The sequence below is a fragment of the Lemur catta genome, chromosome 1, assembly GCF_020740605.2.
Source record: "Lemur catta isolate mLemCat1 chromosome 1, mLemCat1.pri, whole genome shotgun sequence".
NCBI lineage: Eukaryota > Metazoa > Chordata > Mammalia > Primates > Lemuridae > Lemur > Lemur catta.
Window position 1 is genome coordinate 173,932,069 of NC_059128.1, and position 20,278 is coordinate 173,952,346.

The 20,278-nt window shown below is 36.3% G+C and overlaps 1 protein-coding gene across 4 annotated transcripts in view; it reads right to left on the minus strand.

Moving 5' to 3' along the window:
- Window positions 1-20,278, minus strand: part of GK5 (glycerol kinase 5) — a 69,633-nt gene that overhangs the window by 38,015 nt on the left and 11,340 nt on the right. For 3 of the 4 annotated variants that reach the window (XR_006732594.1, XM_045539375.1, XM_045539374.1), the window contains exons 3-5: window positions 19,973-20,048; window positions 12,159-12,252; window positions 7,007-7,138 (exon numbers count right to left, since the gene is read on the minus strand). Coding sequence is in view for 3 of the 4 variants with exons in the window: in XM_045539375.1 (XP_045395331.1) it covers window positions 7,007-7,138; window positions 12,159-12,252; window positions 19,973-20,048 (302 nt within the window). In the remaining variant the exon portion in view is untranslated. The remainder of the gene's footprint in view (window positions 1-7,006; window positions 7,139-12,158; window positions 12,253-19,972; window positions 20,049-20,278) is intronic. The other variant, XM_045539376.1, reaches the window with a different exon arrangement.

A 20,278-nucleotide genomic window follows, 5' to 3' on the forward strand; every position in this document is an offset into this window, starting at 1 on the left:
GAAAAAGAATGGAAGAGAATATTCATGAACTGTGGAAGAATTACAAGAGGTATAACATGTATAATGGGAATATCAGAAGAAGAAAGAGAAACAGGAACAGAAATACTTTAAGTAAAAATGACTGAGAATTTTCCAAAATTAATGACAGACACCAAACCACAAATCCAGGAAGCTCAGAGGACAAGCAGAATAAATATCAAGAAGTCCATGCCTAGGCATATCATAGTCAAATTGTAGAATACCAAAGATAGAGAAAATCTTGAAAGAAGGCAGAGGAAAAAAACATCTTACAGAGGAAATCCTATGCTATAATTGATGGATTGCTAGAGGCTCAGTGTGGACAAAGTTGAGTGCAGACAATTTTTAGGGCATTGAAATTATTGTGTATGTATAATGGTAGATACATGTCATTATATATTTGTAAAGACCCACAGAATGTACAACACAGTGAACCCTAATATAAACTATAGACTTCAGTTAATAATAATGCATCGATATTGGTTCATCAATAGTAACAAACATACTGCACTAAAGCAAGGTGTTAATAATAGGAGAAACTGGTGGTGGTGGGTGTGAGGGAGTATATAAGAACTCTACTCCATTCAATTTTCTGTAAACCTAAAACTGACAAAAATAAATAAAATCTACAAATTAAAAAAATTTTTAATGGCAAAAGATCTAAATAGATACCTCACAAAAGATACACAGATGGTAAGTAAGCACATGAAAATATGCTCTATGTCATATGCCATTAAGGAATTGTAAACAATGAGATACTGCTACACACCTGTTAAAACAATAAGATACTACTACATACCTATTAGAATGGCTAAAATTCAAAGTACTGACAACATCAAATGTTGGAGAGTATATGGAACAACAGAAATTCTCATTCAGTTAGTGGGAATGGAAAATGGTACAGCCACTTTGGAAGATAGTTTGGCAGTTTCTCATAAAACTAAATTCAGTCTTACCATACAATCTAGCAATTGCATATCTAGGTATTTACCCAAATGAGTTGAAAATTTATGTCCATATAAAAGCCAGCGCACACAAGTTTACAGCAGCTTTATTCATAATTGCCAAAAACTGGAAGCAACCCAAAAACTGGAAGCAACCAAGATGTTTTTCAATAAGTAACTGGATAAACAAGCCATGGCACATCCAGACAATGGCATGTTATTCAGTAATAGAAAGAAATGAGCTATGAAGGCACAAAAGGACATGACAAAACCTTAAATGCATATTGCTAAGTGAAAGAAGCCAGTCTGAAAAGGCTACATATTGTGTGATTCCATCTATAAGACATCCCGGAAAAGGCAAAATTACAGAGACAATAAAAACATCAGCAACAGCCTAGTTTCAAGGGTTCAGGCAAGAGGGATGGGTAGGTGAAGCACAGGAAATTTTTATGGCAGTGAAACTACTGTGTATGTACTGTAATGGTCGGTACATTACATTGATAATAATGTTTCAATATTGATTCAACAATTGTAATAAATGTGCCACATTAATGCAAGATGCTAGTAATAGGAGAAACTATTGCAGGGTGAGGGTATATTGGGGGATGAGGATATATGGGAACTCTATAATTTCTGCTGAATGTTTGTATAAATTTAAAACTGCTCTAAAAACAAAAGTCTATTAATTTTTTAATGGACAAAAGACTTCAACAGGTTTGTCACAAAAGGATATACAAATGGTCAGTAACTGCATGAAAAGATGATCAACTTTGTTAGTAATTAGGGAAATGCAAATTAAAACTACAATGAAATTTGCAAGTGTGAATTGTTCTATTCTGTTCCTTTTTCAAGATTCTTTTTGCGATTCTGGGTTCCCCAAATTTCTACATGAATTTTAGGAGCAGTCTGTGTGCTGCAAAAAAAAAAAAAAAAGTGGACGGGATTTGGTAGGGATTGTGTTGAATCTATATCTGTAGATAAATTTGGAGAGTACTATAATCTTCACAATTTAAATATTCTAATCCATGTATATAGGATGCCTTTGCACTTATTTAGGCCTTCATTAATTGCATTCAACAATGTTTTGTAGTTTTCAGAGTATAAATTTTGCAGTTTTGTTAACCTTATTCCTAAGTATTTTATCCTTTGTGCTGCTATTATAAATGGAATTGTTTTCTTAATTTCAGTTTTGAATTGTTCATTGCTAGTATATAGAAATACAATTGATTTTTATATATTGTTCTTGTACCCTGCAATCTTGCTGGACTCATTTAAGTTCTAGTAATTTTTTAGAGGATTCCTTAATTTGTAATATACAAAATCACATTATCTGCCTCATACAGATAGCTCTACTCCTTCCTTTCCAATCTAGTTGCCTTTTATTTCATTGTCCTGCTTTATTACGCTGGCTTACAACTTCCAGTACAATGTTAATTAGAAGTGGTAAGAGTGGACAGCCTTGTCTTGTTCCTGAACTTAGGGGAAAAGCATTCAGTCAGTCTTTCGCCATTAAATATGGTGTTAGCTGTGAGTTCTTCATAGATCAGGTTGAAGAAGTTTCCTTCTCTTCCTAGTTTGTTGAGTGTTTTTATCATGAAGAGATGTTAGATCTTGTCAAATGTTTTTTTCTATTCATACATCAACTGTCATGATCATGTGGTTTTTGTCCTTTATTCTAACAATACAGTAAATTATATTAATTGATTTTTAAATGCTAAACCAACCTGATATTCTTGGGATATTCCCACTTGGTCAAGATATATAAACCTGTTATATGTTGCTAGATTTGACTTGCTAGTATTTTGTTGAGGATTTTTGCAACCATATTCATAAGGAATATTGGTCTATAGGTTTCTTTTCTTTTTTTTTTTTTTTTTTGAGACAGAGTCTCACTCTGTTGCCTGGGCTAGAGTGCCGTGGCATCATCCTAGCTCACAGCAACCTCAAACTCCTGGACTCAAGCTATCCTCTTGCCTCAGCCTCCCGAGTAGCTGGGACTACAGGCATGTGCCACCATGCCCGGCTAATTTTTTTCTATATATATTTTTAGCTGTCCATATAATTTCTTTCTATTTTTAGTAGAGACGGAGTCTCGCTCTTGCTCAGGCTGGTCTCGAACTCCTGAGCTCAAACAATCTGCCCGCCTCGGCCTCCCAGAGTGCTAGGATTATAGGCGTGAGCCACCGTGCCTGGCTCTTTTTTTTTTTTTTTGAGACAGAGTCTTGCTCTGTTGCCCGGGCTAGAGTGAGTGCTGTGGCATCAGCCTAGCTCACAGCAACCTCAAACTCCTGGGCTTAAGCAATCGTCCTGCCTCAGCCTCCCGCGTAGCTGGGACTACAGGCATGCGCCACCATGCCCGGCTAATTTTTTCTATATATATTTTTAGTTGGCCAGATAATTTCTTTCTATTTTTAGTAGAGACGGGGTCTCACTCTTGCTCAGGCTGGTCTCAACTCCTAACCTCGAGCGATCCACCCGCCTCAGCCTCCCAGAGGGCTAGGATTACAGGCGTGAGCCACCGCGCCCGGCCTATAGGTTTCTTTTCTTGTGATGTCTTTGATTTGGGCATCAGGGTAATACTGGCCTAACAGAATGAGTTGGGAAGTGTCTCCCATTCCAATAATGAAGGTGTAAGCCATTATTGAAAGTGGGTTCCTGAAGTCTCAAACTATTACTGTTCAATTGTCTTTTTTCCCCTTCTCTTCTATTTTTTGGAAGAATTTATGAAAGCCTGCTGTAAATTCTTCTTTAAACTTTCAGTAGAATTCACTAGTAAAGCCATCTGGTCCTGAGCTTTTTAGGTGACAATTTGTTACTTACTAATTCAATCCCTTTATTTGTTATAGGTTAATTGAAATTACTTATTTCTTCTTGAGTCATTTTCAGAAGTTTATGTATTTCTGGGAAATTTTCCATTTTATCTTAGTTATCTAATTTGTTGGCATACACTTGTTCATAGTATTGCCTATTAATGCTTTTTATTTCTGTGAGGTCAGTATTAACATACCCTCTTTCATTCATAATTTTAGTTATTTGAGTCCTCTCTTTCTTTGTCAGTCTAACTAACCTTTTCAAAGAACCAACTTTTGGTTTTGTTGGTTAGCTTCATTGTTATTCTATTCTCTATTTCATTAATTTCTATTCTAACCTTTATTGTTTCTTTCCTTCTGCTAATTTGCTCATCTTTTTCCAGTGTCTTAAGGTAGAATGCTAGATTATTGATTTGATTTTTTTCTTCTTCTTTTTTTTTTGAGATAGAGTCTCGATTTGTTGCCCGGGCTAGAGTGAGTGCCATGGCATCAGCCTAGCTCACAGCAACCTCAAACTCCTGGGCTTAAGCGATCCTACTGCCTCAGCCTCCCGAGTAGCTGGGACTACAGGCATGCGCCACCATGCCCGGCTAATTTTTTCTATATATATTTTTAGTTGGCCAGATAATTTGTTTCTATTTTTAGTAGAGACAAGGTCTCGCTCTTGCTCAGGCTGGTCTCGAACTCCTGACCTTGAGCAATCCACCCACCTCGGCCTCCCAGAGTGCTAGGATTACAGGCGAGAGCCACCACGCCCGGCTGATTTTTTTCTTCTTTTTAAATATAGCCTTCTATATGTAATATAGTCTGGCCATAAATTTCCCTCTAGGCACTTTTTTACCTGAATCCAATAAGTTTTGTGGTATGTTGTTTCTCCATTTCATTCATCTCAAAGTATTTGCTAATTTCTGGTGATTTCTTCTTTGGGTATCTTAAAGTATATTGTTTAATTTCCACATATTTTTGAACTTCCCAAATTTTCTTCTGTTACCTTACTTCTAATTTCATTCCTTTTTGGTCAGAGAACATACTTTGTATGATTTCAATCCTTTTAAATTTATTGAGGCTTGTATTATGGCCTAGCATATGGTCTTTCCTCAAGAAGGTTCCATGTGTACTTGAAAAGAATGTATATTGTGCTGTTTTTGGATGGAGCTTTCTATAAATGTCTGTTAGGTCTAGTTCATTTTTATTGTTATTCAAGGTTTCTATTTCCTTATTGATCTTCTGTCTAGTTGTTCTATTCATTTTTGAAAGTGGGGTATTGAAGTCTCCAACTATTACTGTTCAACTATCTATTTTGTCCTTCAACTCTGTCGGCTTTTGCTCCATGTATTAAGAGGTTTATGTTACTGTAAGCACAGCCTAAGGGCCACTCGGACTATAACACTGGGCTGGCTAAAGGGAAGCTATTTTGCTTCCAGTATGCCTTTGGCTTGTTCTGTCTTAAAAGTTTAAAATTAACCTGCTGCTTGCTTACACAGCTGCTAGGCACAAGACTGGAAAACAATCTCCAAAATAGGCCACTCACAGACTGCCGATAACAAGATCTACCAGATGACCTATTGATTGGTGATAACCATAGAGCAAGTAATGATTACTTGCACAAACTTTGCTTTCTGTCATCAACCACCTTCACCCCTTCCCTTTATAAATTGCTCAGTAAGCAGAGGTGACGAGATGCTCTTTGAGACAACAGTCTGCCATCTCCTCAGGCTGCTTTCACTTGAATAAACTACCTTCCCCTCACCAACACTCGCCTCTTATGTTTGGTTCTCAGGTGGCAGGCAGCCAAACCTGCATTCAGCAACACTATTACATACATATATAACTGTTATATATTACTGATGAATTGATCTTATCATTATAAAATTCCCTTTTTATCTTTAGTAACTGCTTTTTTGTTTCACAGTCTACACTGTCTGATATTAATACACCCACTCCAGCTTTTTATGGTTGCTTTTTGCATGATACATCTTTTCCACTCATTTACTTTTAACATACTTGGGGATCTTTTTGGGTTTTTTGTTTGTTTTTTTTTTGAGACAGAGTCTTGCTCTGTTGTCCAGGTTAGAGTGCCGTGGCGTCAGCCTAGCTCACAGCAACCTCAAACTCCTGGGCTCAAGTGATCCTCCTGCCTCAGCCTCCCAAGTAGCTGGGACCACAGGCACTCACCACCACGCCCGGCTAATTTTTTCTTTCTATTTTTAGTTGTCCATCTAATTTTTTCTATTTTTAGTAGAGACGGGGTCTCAGTCTTAGTCAGGCTCGTCTTAAACTCCTGCCCTTAAGCAATCCTCCCGCTTCAGCCTCCCAGAGTGCTAGGATTACAGGCATGAGCCACCACACCTGGCCCATATTGGTATTTTTTAATTGAAAGTGTATCCTTTTAGACAGAATACTTGGATCTTGTTTCTCATCCAGTCTAAGATTACAATGAGTTATTCTTACCCATATGGCTAAAATATAAAAAACTGATAACATCAATTATGATAATGAATGAAATCCAAAGTCCTGTCATCACTGATGATGGGTGTGTAAACTGTTATATTAATAACCACTTTAGAAAAGTGTTTTGACATTATTCACTAAAGGTGAAGATATATATACATTCATGCCCTAAAAATTCACTTATATAGACACAGCATTTACATGTACACCAAGAGATGCATTATTCACAATAGCCAAAAACTGGAAATAACTCAAATGTACATGAACAGAATAGATAAACTGTGGCAAAATCATATAGTGAATAGTACAGAGCAATGAAACTATAAGCAAATTAACTGACACATAACATGGGTATATTTCACAATGTTAAGCAAAGGAAATCTGACACAAAACATATACACTGTACAATTCAATTTATATAGGTCAAAAATATTTAGGCAAAACTAAAGTATGTTGTTGAGGAATAAACACACAATTTGTAACAGTAGAAAGAAAATGTGATATAAAATATCACAGTGTTCTAGCTCTTAATCCATGTGGTGTTACACAGATGTTTGTTCCACACTATCTCACTGAGTGGTATATTTTTGTTTTGTTCATCTTTCTAGATGTGCTGACAAAATAAAAAGTTTTAAAAAATAAATCAATTATGCCTTGCTTTCCATTCCAATATATGGTGGACACTTAATTTTCCCTCAAATAATCAATTACTACTTTTATTCCTTGAATTTTTTTCTCCCCCATAGTCTTTATCTCATTTCTACACACACAATCTTTTCTTACCTCAATCAGATTCTGTAAAATCCAGGCTAATCGCATAGAAGTATGCTGGGTTGTGAAATGGAACAAACTGGCTGCAAAAAGTCGTTTACTTCTAGTGAGAAAGTAAAGCACTCGGCAGGAACTATGTAATAGCTATTTTAAAAAAGATATTGTAAGAAAATGTATTTAATGATGCTTGATGTTTCCATGTCAATTCTATTCACGTGTAAACAAATTCAATAACAAACAGGTCTTTTAAATACTTATACAAGTGTTCTCAACACTTAAGAAAATCAAATACAGCAATATTATCCTAAATAGACAATCTGTATTCAAACATATGAAATATAGCACATCTATCTCGAATTCCTTTAGCAAATACCAGTGACTTGGGTACTTATAAACATTTTTTTAAACAACTATTTTCTACCTCTGTATCTATTCTTAACTATGAAAAAATGAAGTGAAGGGAGAGAATTAGGGAGGAGGCTGTATTCGCAGTACTCTTATTTCACTAGGATATGTACCTTTAAATTTTATTGTAGGCCTCTCAGATAAGTCTACGCTATTTAGTAGTAGGGTGGCATTGATTCACTGCTATTCAAATAGTAACATCATCTACATAAAGCTGTCAGCTAATCTTTGATTTTGAAGGCTCATATTCCAAATATTTTCACATTATTTATATTATATCTTAGCTTCAAATTGCCTCTGTGAATCAAAATCTTGAGAAAACACAATCCCAGCCAGTAAAGAATGAGCTCTTATTCTGTCCTATTAGAAATCAAGTTAGTACTAACTCAGCAGGTAATATCCCAATACATTAAGTACTTAAAATTTGGGATGTATGATTTTATTTAATACTATCTATACTTATCTAATTAATAAAGATAAAACATATCATATAGTTTCAGATTTACTTCTTAATAAGCAAAACCTTTACTTTAAAAAAGCCTTAGGTACACAGAAAACAAGCTTCGAATTTTAAGGTTTGTAAGATATACTGAAAAAAACAAAAAACTTTATTCTGCCACACATTACAAGAACACAGATGGAAAATTATATATATAAAACCGATGCTTTAACAAAATATTCACTTTTAGAGAACTTACCCACTTGAACTTTCCCACTTTTGTTAATCCCCACCTCATCCCCAAAATAAATTTTAAAATTTTGGTTTATTTGTGAAAAATAGTAACATAAATTTCTTTCTTTCATTTTTATTATAGTTGATAATACATCAATAAAGAAAATCTGTAGATTCAGTTATTTCTATATTTCAGTCTTATTCTTTTAACTTCCTTTTCAACCTTGTTCAGTACTCAAATGTTTGCATTTCTTTATACTTTACATGGCATATATTTTTTAAAATTATTTATTAAAATATAAGTCTTTTTAAAAGTATGCAAAGTGCCCACTCATAATTCTTCCTCTGATTTGTTATAAGAAATGATTTAAACTGAAATGGGTTCTTCCTCCATAAGCACATTATACTTCTCTTATAAAAAATTAGATTTAGGATACTTTAGGGATTTTCTGTTGAAACACAGATACCTGGGGTGTGGTCACACAAAAATATTAATATTAAGAGCTCTAACACCTACACTTTTTTTTTTTTTTTTTTTTTGACACAGAGTCTCACTTTGTTGCCCAGGCTAGAGTGAGTGCCGTGGCGTCAGCCTAGCTCACAGCAACCTCAAACTCCTGGACTCAAGCGATCCTACTGCCTCAGCCTCCCAAGTAGCTGGGACTACAGGCATGCGCCACCATGCCCAGCTAATTTTTTCTATATATATTTTTAGTTGGCCAGATAATTTATTTCTATTTTTAGTAGAGACGGGGTCTCGCTCAGGCTGGTCTTGAACTCCTGACCTCGAGCGATCCACCCGCCTCGGCCTCCCAGAGTGCTAGGATTACAGGTGTGAGCCACCGCGCCCGGCCCACCTACACATTTAGTTAACATATCAATAATTAACATCTTTGTTTATATATCCAACAACTATTTATTGAGTACTTTCTAGTGTCCTAAGGACTGTGCTAGGCCTTGAAAAAACAAATTGAACACTACAGGCAGAATCCCTGCCTTTTTAAAATTTACATTCTTGTGAAAAGAAAGACAAATAAACAATCAAGTCAATAAATAGGATAATCTAAGAAGACAGATTGTAAAATGAATCATTATTTAATATGCCATCAAAAAATGTATCCTGATTTCAGAGATGTTAAAATATGAAAAAATATATGTCTCATAACACACACATTGTTGATGGGAAAGTAAATGGTATAGTCACTCTTAAAAAAAACAGTTTGATAGTTTCTTATAAAACAAAACATGCAATTACCATATGAACTAGCAATTGTACTCTTGGGGCATTTATCCTAGATAAATGAAAAGTTATTTTCATATAAAATTCTGTACAAAGAATGTTCATAACAGCTTTATTTGTAATATCCAAAAACTGGAATCAGCACAGATGTCCTACAACAGGTGAATGGTTCAATAAACTGTGGTACATCCGTACTATTGAATAACTCGGCAATAAGAAGAAACAAGCTACTGATATAAGCAACAACTTGGATGAATCTCCAGGAAATCATATAAATGAAAAAAGCAACTCCCAAAAGGTTACATTTTTCAAAAAGTATGATCCTATGTACACATTCTTGAAATTAGAACTTTTTTTTTTTGAGACAGAGTCTCACTTTGTTGCCCGGGCTAGAGTGAGTGCCGTGGCGTCAGCCTAGCTCACAGCAACCTCAAACTCCTGGGTTTAAGCGATCCTACTGCCTCAGCCTCCCGAGTAGCTGGGACTACAGGCATGTGCCACCATGCCCGGCTAATTTTTTCTGTATATATATTTTTAGTTGTCCAGATAATTTATTTCTATTTTTAGTAGAGACGGGGTCTCGCTCCGGCTGGTCTCGAACTCCTGACCTTGAGCCATCTAGAACATGTTTTAAATGGAGGATAGGTTAGTGGTTGCCAGTAACTAGGGATGGGGGAGGGTAGGGAGGTGGATAGGAGAGAGGTGGATGTAGTTATAAAAAAGCAATGCAAGTAGTGTTGGAATTGTTCAGTATCTTGCATATGGTGATGGATACATGAATCCTATACAGATGAAAATATTGTATAGAACTTAATACACATACACACAATAAAACTGGAGAAATCCGAATAAGATTTATGCATTATATTAATGGCAATATCCTGTGACATTATACCATAGTTTGGCAAAATGTTACTGTTGGGAGAAACTGCAAAGTATATAATGAATTGCTATATTATTTCTTGCAACTGCATGTAAATCAATTAATTATCTCAATTAAAATTTCAATTAAAAAACACATGTCTCAGAATATTTGAAATTTAATATTGCTATGAAGGAAATAAAGGATAATGTAAGAGATGGGGAGGGGTTTTTTAAATCAGATGGCAGGGAAGGGTTCCTAGAGGTGACACATGAGCTGGACCCTAAAGGATGAGGGTCCTTTTCTGCTAAAAGGAATGAAAACATTCATCATACACATGTTCAATATTAAGTAGATAAAGTGCTTTAAATGCTCAGTTTTGTGCTCGAGGTCACATTTCAGTATCAAGATTTGAGATTTGGGACTTATACTATAAAGTAAATGTTTTCATAGTCACATTTATTTCCAAAGGAATAAAAGTTTTAAAAACTTCAGTGACTAACTTAAGGAATGTTTGATGAACTGGCTATTAAAAACTTAAAATTATACATTAAGGTATAAAATTATACATTATAAATTCTATAATTTAAGATTATGCAGGCTGGGCACAGTGGCTCATGCCTGTAATCCTAGCACTTTGGGAGTCCAAGGACAGGACTGCTTGAGACCAGGAGCTTGAAACCTACCTGAGCAACATAGTGAGAGCCCATCTCTACAAAAAAATAGAAAAAGTAGCCAGGTGTGGTGGTGTGTACATGTAGTCTCAGCTACTTGGGAGGCTGAGGCAGGAGGATGGCTTGAGCCTAGGAGTTTGAGTTTGCTGTGAGCTAGGCTGACGCCACGGCACTCTAGCCCAGGCAACAGAGTGAGACTCTGTCTCCAAAAAAAAAAAAAAAGATTATACAATTCAAAAAAGAGCTCATGATATTTCCTTATAACTACTTTTAACACTCTTAATTACTGTGTCCTTCCTATAAACAGTATCTCTCAATATTCAGCCTCACAAGTTATTACAAGGTCCATTTTTATATATTAAACTAATAAAAAGAAAAAACAATTCAAGTAAGATTATGGCAAAATTGTTTCATTCATGCATTGTTGTTATATTCTATAATATATTTATGTTTGTTTCCATATAAAATTAATGTCTTCGAATACTTATCAAGTAAAACTGATGCTCTAGACACGCTCCTGGGCACCATCTAGTGCCAATACACTAGCTCAGAAGGCATTTAACAGTGAGGCATTAGAAGTATTAAAATAATTAATATGGAATATTGATTATGACATCAAATATTGTAGGTCTGACCACATTTGAGGAGCTGGCAAATTGTCTTACCTTTTGACTCAGTAATCTCACACTTGGGAGTGAGGGAGATTTATTATTTTTTTATTTTATTTTATTTTATTTTTTTCGTTACCTAGAAAGTGAAATCCAATTTATTATCATTATTATTTTTTGGGGGGGAGTGAGGGAGATTTAAAAGAAATAACAGAAGAGCAGCTGATGCTGACATTGTTGCTTTTGCCACTGTTATCACCAACATCACTATCAATTACTGATAGCCACTATGTGCCAGGCATGATGTTAAACACTTGTGGCAGTCTGCTAATTATCTATCCCAATATCCATTCTCCACTTTACAACAAAAGGTGATGAAATTTGGACATTTCATTCTATCTGGTCTGTATTGTTTCCATTTCTCACGGGCAGAAACACAAATTCTCACTAACATGTAAAACTCTGGTCTACCACAAACCTCCTGAGGACCTCCTGAGCTACAAGTACTTAAGTCTACCACATAGGCTTTTGGATAAATAATAAATAAGTTTAACTTATTAGTAAATTTCACTGGTGTGGGGAGTGCGTGTATGGATATTCTCCTCTTAATGCCCTAAAATAATACAATTAAGTCTACAGTTAAGGAACATTTACAGGAAAAAACAATAATATCCAAACCACAGATGATAAGAAAAAGATTACCTTCATTAGAAGAGAACTATTCCAAGATTTTACAAGTTCAGCAGCTCGTAGGTCTTGCCAACTAATAAAGTTGTGAAAATGATTTCCTGTTTTCCTAAAAAAGATGGAAATAGTATATTAAGACTCAACATAAACCATACTATATTAAAGATCTGCCACCACAGAAACAAAATTAGAAGCCAAACTGTAATATCAAAGTATTATTTAATTAGATGGGACTTTCTGAATGACTTCTCTTTGATTTTATAAATTGAACGCACTCTGTATAACAATTATGAAGTGACGTACAGTATGAAATTTTAGATGAGATTCTATTCAAAAAGATATTCTTTTTGAAATGTTACAATGTATATCCTTCCAAAAACAAACTAATGAAAAGTCCTTTGAAGACTTGCTCTACACAGATTAAAAGATTTAAAAAGGCAATGTTTTTCCACTTTATTGTACTTTATAGATACAATCAGATAAAAACCTCTGACCTACAGAAGAGTTGAAATACTGCCTGAGCCTATTTCTACACCTCTCAACTTTAGGATTGGCTTAGCCATTGGCAACCTAAAATTAAAATGCTTACCAAAATTTCTCTAATAAACAGAAATTCAACAAACCCTGGGTCAGTGCTACAATAAAAGTACAAAGCTAAGAAATACAGAAGAAAAACTTTTTTTTTCCTTTGAGACTCCTGCAAATCAACCACTGGCATGTAATAATCTTCAATATCCAACTCAGGCTTGCTTTCTAATGTATCTCCAGGGCTCCTCCTGTGTGAATTTAACCATGCTCAATGATGTCACTCCCCACTCTACTTAAGCAGTCTACATCCATCACCTTTACACATTCTACCTCTGAAAGTCTAACACTCCTTCTAGGTACGCTTACTTTCCTGGATCCCATGGTCTATCACTTTAACTAACAACTTGTCATCACACTCCCTGACCCTTGACTTTTCCCTTTTTAAAAAATTGTGACAAAGTAGGCCAAGCGTGGTAGCTCACGCATCTAATCCCAGAACTTCCGGAGGCTGAAGTGGGAGGATAATTTGAGTCCAGGAGTTCAAGACCAGCCTGGGTAACATAGGAAGTTGTCTCTACAAAAAAAAAAAAAAAAAGCCAGGTGTGACGGCCACACCTATAGTCCCAGGTACTCTGGAGGCTGAGGCACTTGAGCGCAAGAGTTGGAGGCTGTAGTGAGCTATGATCACACCACTGTACTCCAGCCTGGGTGACAGAGTGAGACCCTGTCTCAAAAAAAAAAAAATTGTGACAAAGTGTACATAACTTGAAGTTTGCCATTTTAAGTGTACAATTCAGTAGCATGAATTACATTCACAATGGTGTATAACCATCACCACTGTTTTTAAAATTCTCTCATTACCCCAAACAGAAGCTCTGTTATAATTAAGAAATAACTTTCCATTCCCTCTTCACCCCATCCCTGGTAACTTCTATTCTAGTTTCTGTCTCTATGAATTTGCCTATTCTAGTTGCATCATATATAAGTGGAATCATACAATATTTGTCCTTTTATATTTGGCTTGTACCACTTAGTATACAATGTTTTTTAGATTTATCCATGTTGTAGCATGTATTAGAACTTTACTCCTTTTTATGGCTGAATAATATTCCATTGTATTTACATACTACATTATGTTTATCCATACACACGCTGATGCACACTTGGCTACTGTGAATACTGCTGCTATAAAACACTGGTGTACAACTATCTGTTTCCTTGTTTTCAGTTTCTTTAGGTATATACTTAGGAGTAGAATTGCTGGGTCATACGGTAATTCTGTTTAGCTTTTTGAGGAATTGCCAAACTGTTTTCCACAGCAGTTGCACCATTTTACTTTCCCACCAGCAATGTATGAGGGTTCCAATTTTTCCACATCCTCACCAACCTTGGTATCTTCCATTTTTTTTATTATTGGTATTCTAGTGGGTGTGAAGTGCTATCTCATTGGAGTTTTAATTTTATTTCCCTGATGACTAATGATATTGAGCATCTTTTCATGTGCTTAATGACTATGTATTATTCAAGTCCTTTGTCCCTTTGTGAATTGAGTTGTTTGGTTGTTCGTTGTTGAGTTGTAGGAAATCTTCATATATTCTGGATATTAATCCCTTATGAGACATTAGATTTGCAAATACTTTCTCCCATTCTGTGAGTTGCCTTTTCACTTTCTTTAATAGTGTCCTTTTTTCCTGTTTTTCACCTTGATTAATGGGAATAACAGCATTCACTTACATCATGAGCATGTTACTTCTTTTTCCTTTCAAAATCTAAACAGTCATGATTAGCATTAGTACAAATCAGAGAAGTGACTCACCTATTATTTTAGTCCTAAACTTAAATTATAAACCAAACATACCAAGACATATACCTTCCATATTACATGCTGCACTGGGTTTTAAGAAGTCTAACTGGAGATTTGATATCAGTAACCGTAAGTTTTTTCAGACATTTCAAAAACACAAATTTCATACTATGTCAAAATAATTTTAACATGGTTTTATTTCATATTATTTATGATTAAACTTAGCATAATTTTTCTACTTTGGAGAGTTCCAATAGTCAAGAAACTTAAAGAAAAATTAGCCATCATAAATTCATGAAAACATAATGTCCTTTGATCCACAAAAGTTTAAAATTTTGATGAAGTCCAATTTATCTAGTTTTTCTTTTGTTGGCTGTGTTTTTTTTGTTTTTGTTTTGTTTTTTGGTTTCGAGACAAACTCTCGCTCTGTCATACAGGCTAGGAGTGCAGTAGCATTATCATAGCTTACTGCAACTTCAAACTCCCGGGCTCAAGCAATCCTTTCTGCCTCAGCCTCCCGAGTAGCTGGGACTACAGGCTCATGTCACCACACCCAGCTAGTTTTTCTATTTTTTGTAGAGACAGGGTCTCATTCCAGCTCAGGATGGTCTCGAACTCTGACCTGAAGCGATCCTCCCACCTCAGCCTCCCAAAGTGCTAGGATTACAGACATGAGCCACGGTGCCCAGCCTTGCCTATGGTTTTTATGTCATTTGAGGAATCACTGCCAAATCCACACTTGTGAAGATTTTCCCATTTTCTTCTAAGAGTTTTTTAGTTGTAGCTTTTTTTTTTTTTTTTTTTTGAGACAGAGTCTCACTTTGTTGCCCTGGCTAGAGTGAGTGCCGTGGCGTCAGCCTAGCTCACAGCAACCTCAAACTCCTGGGCTTAAGAGATCCTACTGCCTCAGCCTCCCGAGTAGCTGGGACTACAGGCATGTGCCACCATGCCCGGCTAATTTTTTCTGTATATATATTTTTAGTTGTCCAGATAACTTATTTCCATTTTTAGTAGAGATGGGGTCTCGCTCAGGCTGGTCTCGAACTCCTGACCTCGAGCAATCCACCCGCCTCGGCCTCCCAGAGGGCTAGGATTACAGGCGTGAGCCACCGCGCCCGGCCTAGTTGTAGCTTTTAAATTTAGATCTTTGATCCATTTTTTTGTTATGGTGTCAGATAAGAGTCCAACTAAATTATTTTGCATATGAATATCCAGTTTTTCCAGCACCATTTATTGAAAAGGCTATTCTTTCTCTATCAACTAGTCTTTGCACCCTTGTCAAAAATCAGATTGTGTTTGACGAAAATGAAATCTATTGATATATAATTCTTTGGAACTATTCTATAATAGCATATACTTACACATTTAAATCTAATATTCAATTATTGGTTTCAGCAATGAAACATACATAAAGCTATGTGTGCCAGGAGCTGGGGACAGAGCTATGAATAGAGATACACGGCACCTTTGCCCATATAAATATACTTTCTGGACTGGCGAGGTGGCTTATGCCTGTAATCCTAGCACTCTGGGAGGCCGAGGTGACAGGACTGCTTGAGACCAAGAGCTGGAGACCAGCCTGAGCAACATAGTGAGAGTCCTCTCTAAACAAAAATAGAAAAATTAGCCAGGTGTGGTGGCGCACACCTGTAGTCCCAGCTACTTGGGAGGTTCAGGCAGGAGGATGGCTTGAGCCCAGGAGTTTGAGGTTGCAGTGAGCTATGATCATGCCACTGCACTCTACCTAGGGCAAGAGAGTGAGACTCTATTTCAAAAAAAAAAAAAAGAAAAGAAAAGAAAAAGAAAAAAAAATATATATATATATACACTTTTTGCCAGGGAAATTCAAACAAATTATCAACTATTCAGTTGTTTACTTACAACAGGAATAAGTCCTACAAAGGAGAAATACAGGGTGTCATGAGTGCATTTAACAGGCAGCTCCTGTCTGGAGCTCAGAAAGGGCTTTTTAAGAAGTGACAATGGAATTGAGCTCTGAAGGATGAACAGGAATAAGGAAGGTAAACATTCCTGACAAAATGTGCTATATATTCAAAGTTCCTATGACAGGATGAAGCATGATATGTTAGAGGGACTGAAAAGCTAGTGTGACTGAAGAGCAAAGAGAGGGGGAAAAATCACAAGATGAAAGTGGCATCATTAATTCATAACACAGTACAAGGCAATCTAATCTCAAAGAATGCTGATCTCAAGTAGTGGCATATATTCCAATATTCACTCAGCATTGATTTAGGTTTATTTTATCTCTATCAACAATAAAAGGAGAAATAAACGAGAAGCATAAATGATAATATTGTGAATAAATTATCTTAAACCTCTCTAATACTTTATACCATTCTGTGGCTCTTAATATATTTTGTCATAAGTAATTGGTAAGAACCACTAACATAAGTAACAAATACCACATTAAAAAATATACTTGGTGCTATGGGAACACAGAATGATTTATATACTTGTATAAGGAGACTGAAAATTCCCTGAGGACTAGTATTCTTACTGATCTTTATATTCAGTTCAGCAACCAGAACAGTACATTGCTTGCTGTGAGCTCTCAGTTACTGAGTGAACCTGGGTTCCTGAGACTCATAGTTTATGTTGCTAATTGGCACACACCCTGATCTGAGGTTAATTGGCAGAAATCTCCCTGAGAGATACAGTAACTGAAGAAACAAAACAGCTCATGATTTTTTAGAACAAAAGGAATTTAAAAGAACCAAAATGGAGGAGATGCCATTTAGAGTTCTTTTAGAAAGCAAGCTAAACACACCACCAATTAAATATACTGGAAAAAAAGTTAACCCAAGAATATGAAAAAAATTTAAGGGCTGAGAAAAGTTAATAAAAACTGAGTTTCTCGGTCCTGGTTTGTTGGGAACAGAGGTACAGGTGGGGACAAAGACAGAGAGAAAAACAGAAAGTTCAAAGTTTTAGCCTTCCTGACAGTAACTGTTAAGAAAAACAACAGAAAGGCACCATGGACACAAGAGGAAAAAAACAATGTGCAGGGAGGAGGAGGTGCTGGCTGGGACTAGAAGGAACAATACACTGTTTCCCAGAGTCCAGTCTGTTTCTCTTTTTCTCTCACAAATGAGCAGGAAGTACTTCCCGCTGGCCCTGAGCTGTGCCTCCTATGTTGTGTCCCAGCTGTTTTTCGGGGAGCTTGTTGTAGAATCTGCCAGCATTATATATACACCAAAGTGGCTCCAGTGGGGCCCAATGAGCAAAACAAGGCTCCATTATTTTAAGGTAAAAGAATCACAAAGTCTTCCATGTTTTTTCGAAAAATACCCAGTATTTCAGTTTCTACAAGCAAGGAATACTTCCAAAACTCATCAAAGGATACAGGCAGACATTTCAAAAAAGAAAAAAGGGTAGCCAAGAAAGTAAACTCACAGTTAATTGTTTGAGGAAGAAATCTTATCCCTGTACACCACGAGCAATACCAGTAAGGGAAGTGAACTGTCTTAGAATCTAACTTCTGTTCTTTCTAAAAATGAGGTATGGTCCTAGTGTCACACAGAAACTTTGCTTCGTAATATTTTTACTTTCTTGTCATGAATGATATGGTAGCCAGGTCCTGATGAAAGCAATGTCTGGGGCCAATGACCTAATCTCCAAATCCAGTCAAATATGACACATCCAATCAGTTCCTTCCCTGAGAACACTCTGCTACCTCCTCTTCCACACCATCCACTTCCCAGATTCACCTTGGTCCTGCTTGTTAGCTTTTTTTCCTTGAATCCCTTTATTTTTATTTTATTTTATTTATGTTTTGTAGAGATGGGGTCTTGCTCTGTTGCCCAGGCTAGAGTGTAGTGGTGTCATCACAGCTCACTGCAGCCTTGAACTCCTGGGCTCAAACGATTCTCCTACCTCAGCCTCCCTAGTAGCTGGGACTACAGGCATGTGCCACCATGCCTGACTAACTTTTTAATTTTTTTGTAGATATGGGGTCTTGCTATGGTGCCCAGGCTGGCCTGACTCCCTGTAAATTTATAGAGAAAAAACCCATAGTCCAAATCTTCAGCTTGTATCTCTTCTCTCCACATAATCTCTACCAGAGAACATACCTATTTCTCAAGACTTCAACACCAATGGTTCTCAGTTGGGGGTTATTTTGACCCCAGAGGACATTTGGCAAGGTCTGGAGACATTTGTGGGGAGTAGGGTGGGGTGCTACTGACATCTCATGAGTAGAGACCAGGGATGCTGCTAAACATCTACAATGCCACAAGACAAAGAATTATCTGGCCGAAAATGTCAAGAGTACCATTGATTAGATACCCTGATCTACAAAGATGACTTTAATTCATTCATTCCTTCATCTGACAAATATATTACTATTTAAGATTTGCCATACCCAAGGCACTGGGGGTAGGTACAGGGAAACTGCAGATGCACGCCTCAATCTGAGATGCATCATGCCCTGCAAAAGAGTATCTACCTGAAGGAGACAGGCTGTGCCTCAGTCTAAATTAGACCAATGTTCTAGCCACTTCTGGGATATTGCCACATTCACGAGTCCAAAACCACTTTATCATCTTCCCTTCTTCCTACTCCCACTACCACCCAACTCATTCCTCCTTCTATTCTCTATAATTTCTATCATATACCCTAAATATCAAGGAATATTGGTAAATTCAAACTTCTTCCTGTAGCTTAATACTGAATTAGAAACCAAGTCCTTGAGAATACACCCTGATTGTATTTCTCAGACTCATCCCCACTCCCTAAGCTCAAAATGTCCTTTGGAGCCCAGTGCTTAGTAACAAAGACACATTTTATAGCATTGTTTTTTTAAAAGCCAGAAACACATGCTGAAGGCAATTTGGGAGTAGTGGAAAGAACATACGCCTCGCAGTCAAAAAGATAATTTGGAATCTTGGCTCTATTTACTGAGTGACCTTGAACAACTTACTTATTTCTCCAAGCTTCAATTTCTTTTCTTGTAAAAGCAGAAATGATGCCTAAATAATAGATTTGTTGTGAGGATAATGTAACTTGGGAGTGTCACAAGTGTTCACTATATGGTATTTATTATGCCATTATAATTGTGTTTAATCTATATAGGCCTCATGTTGTAGACAAATATTAAATGTGCAGCAAACTGCAAATATAAACCATAAGCATAGTATTATGTTGCTGAAATTTGTTAGGTTCCCCTGACTCTTTTTAGGGATAAGCTAATTGTTGAGATCTCCAATCAATGCTTATTTGAAAAGCTAACTTACCCAAAAGAAAGGAATGGAGAATTTAACGACCACAATAGTCTTTTTATTGTTATTATTTTATATAAGTCAAGCCCAGATGACATGTAGACGGCATATAAACCAGAAGGTAGGTCCATTTTCATCCTTTAACCAAGTAAAACTGTTCTCAGTTCACAAATTTAAAACTCCCCAAAACAGGATTCATAGCACTATATTTACTGTGGCATGAGCCCGGTGGGAAAGTGCTTATTATACAATGTGCTTACTTGTTCCACGTAATAAAAGTAGCTCTCTGTGTTGAAATGCCAAGACCAACAATTTGATTCATCTGTATTCCTGCCCCTAAAATTAAACATAGATAAAACACATGTTTAAAAGCTACTGAAGTTTTTCTTTGCAATATTACAGTATGAAAAAGAAAGTATTCGATACAATCTTTAACAAAAATATCTGGGTTTAGCATTCTAAATAAAGCAGTTGGAGCTAATAAAGCATTACTAAGATGATTCTGTAGTATTTTTTTACTTAAAGGTAAAAATGGTCATATCCTAACAACAAAATGGCCCTTTTTG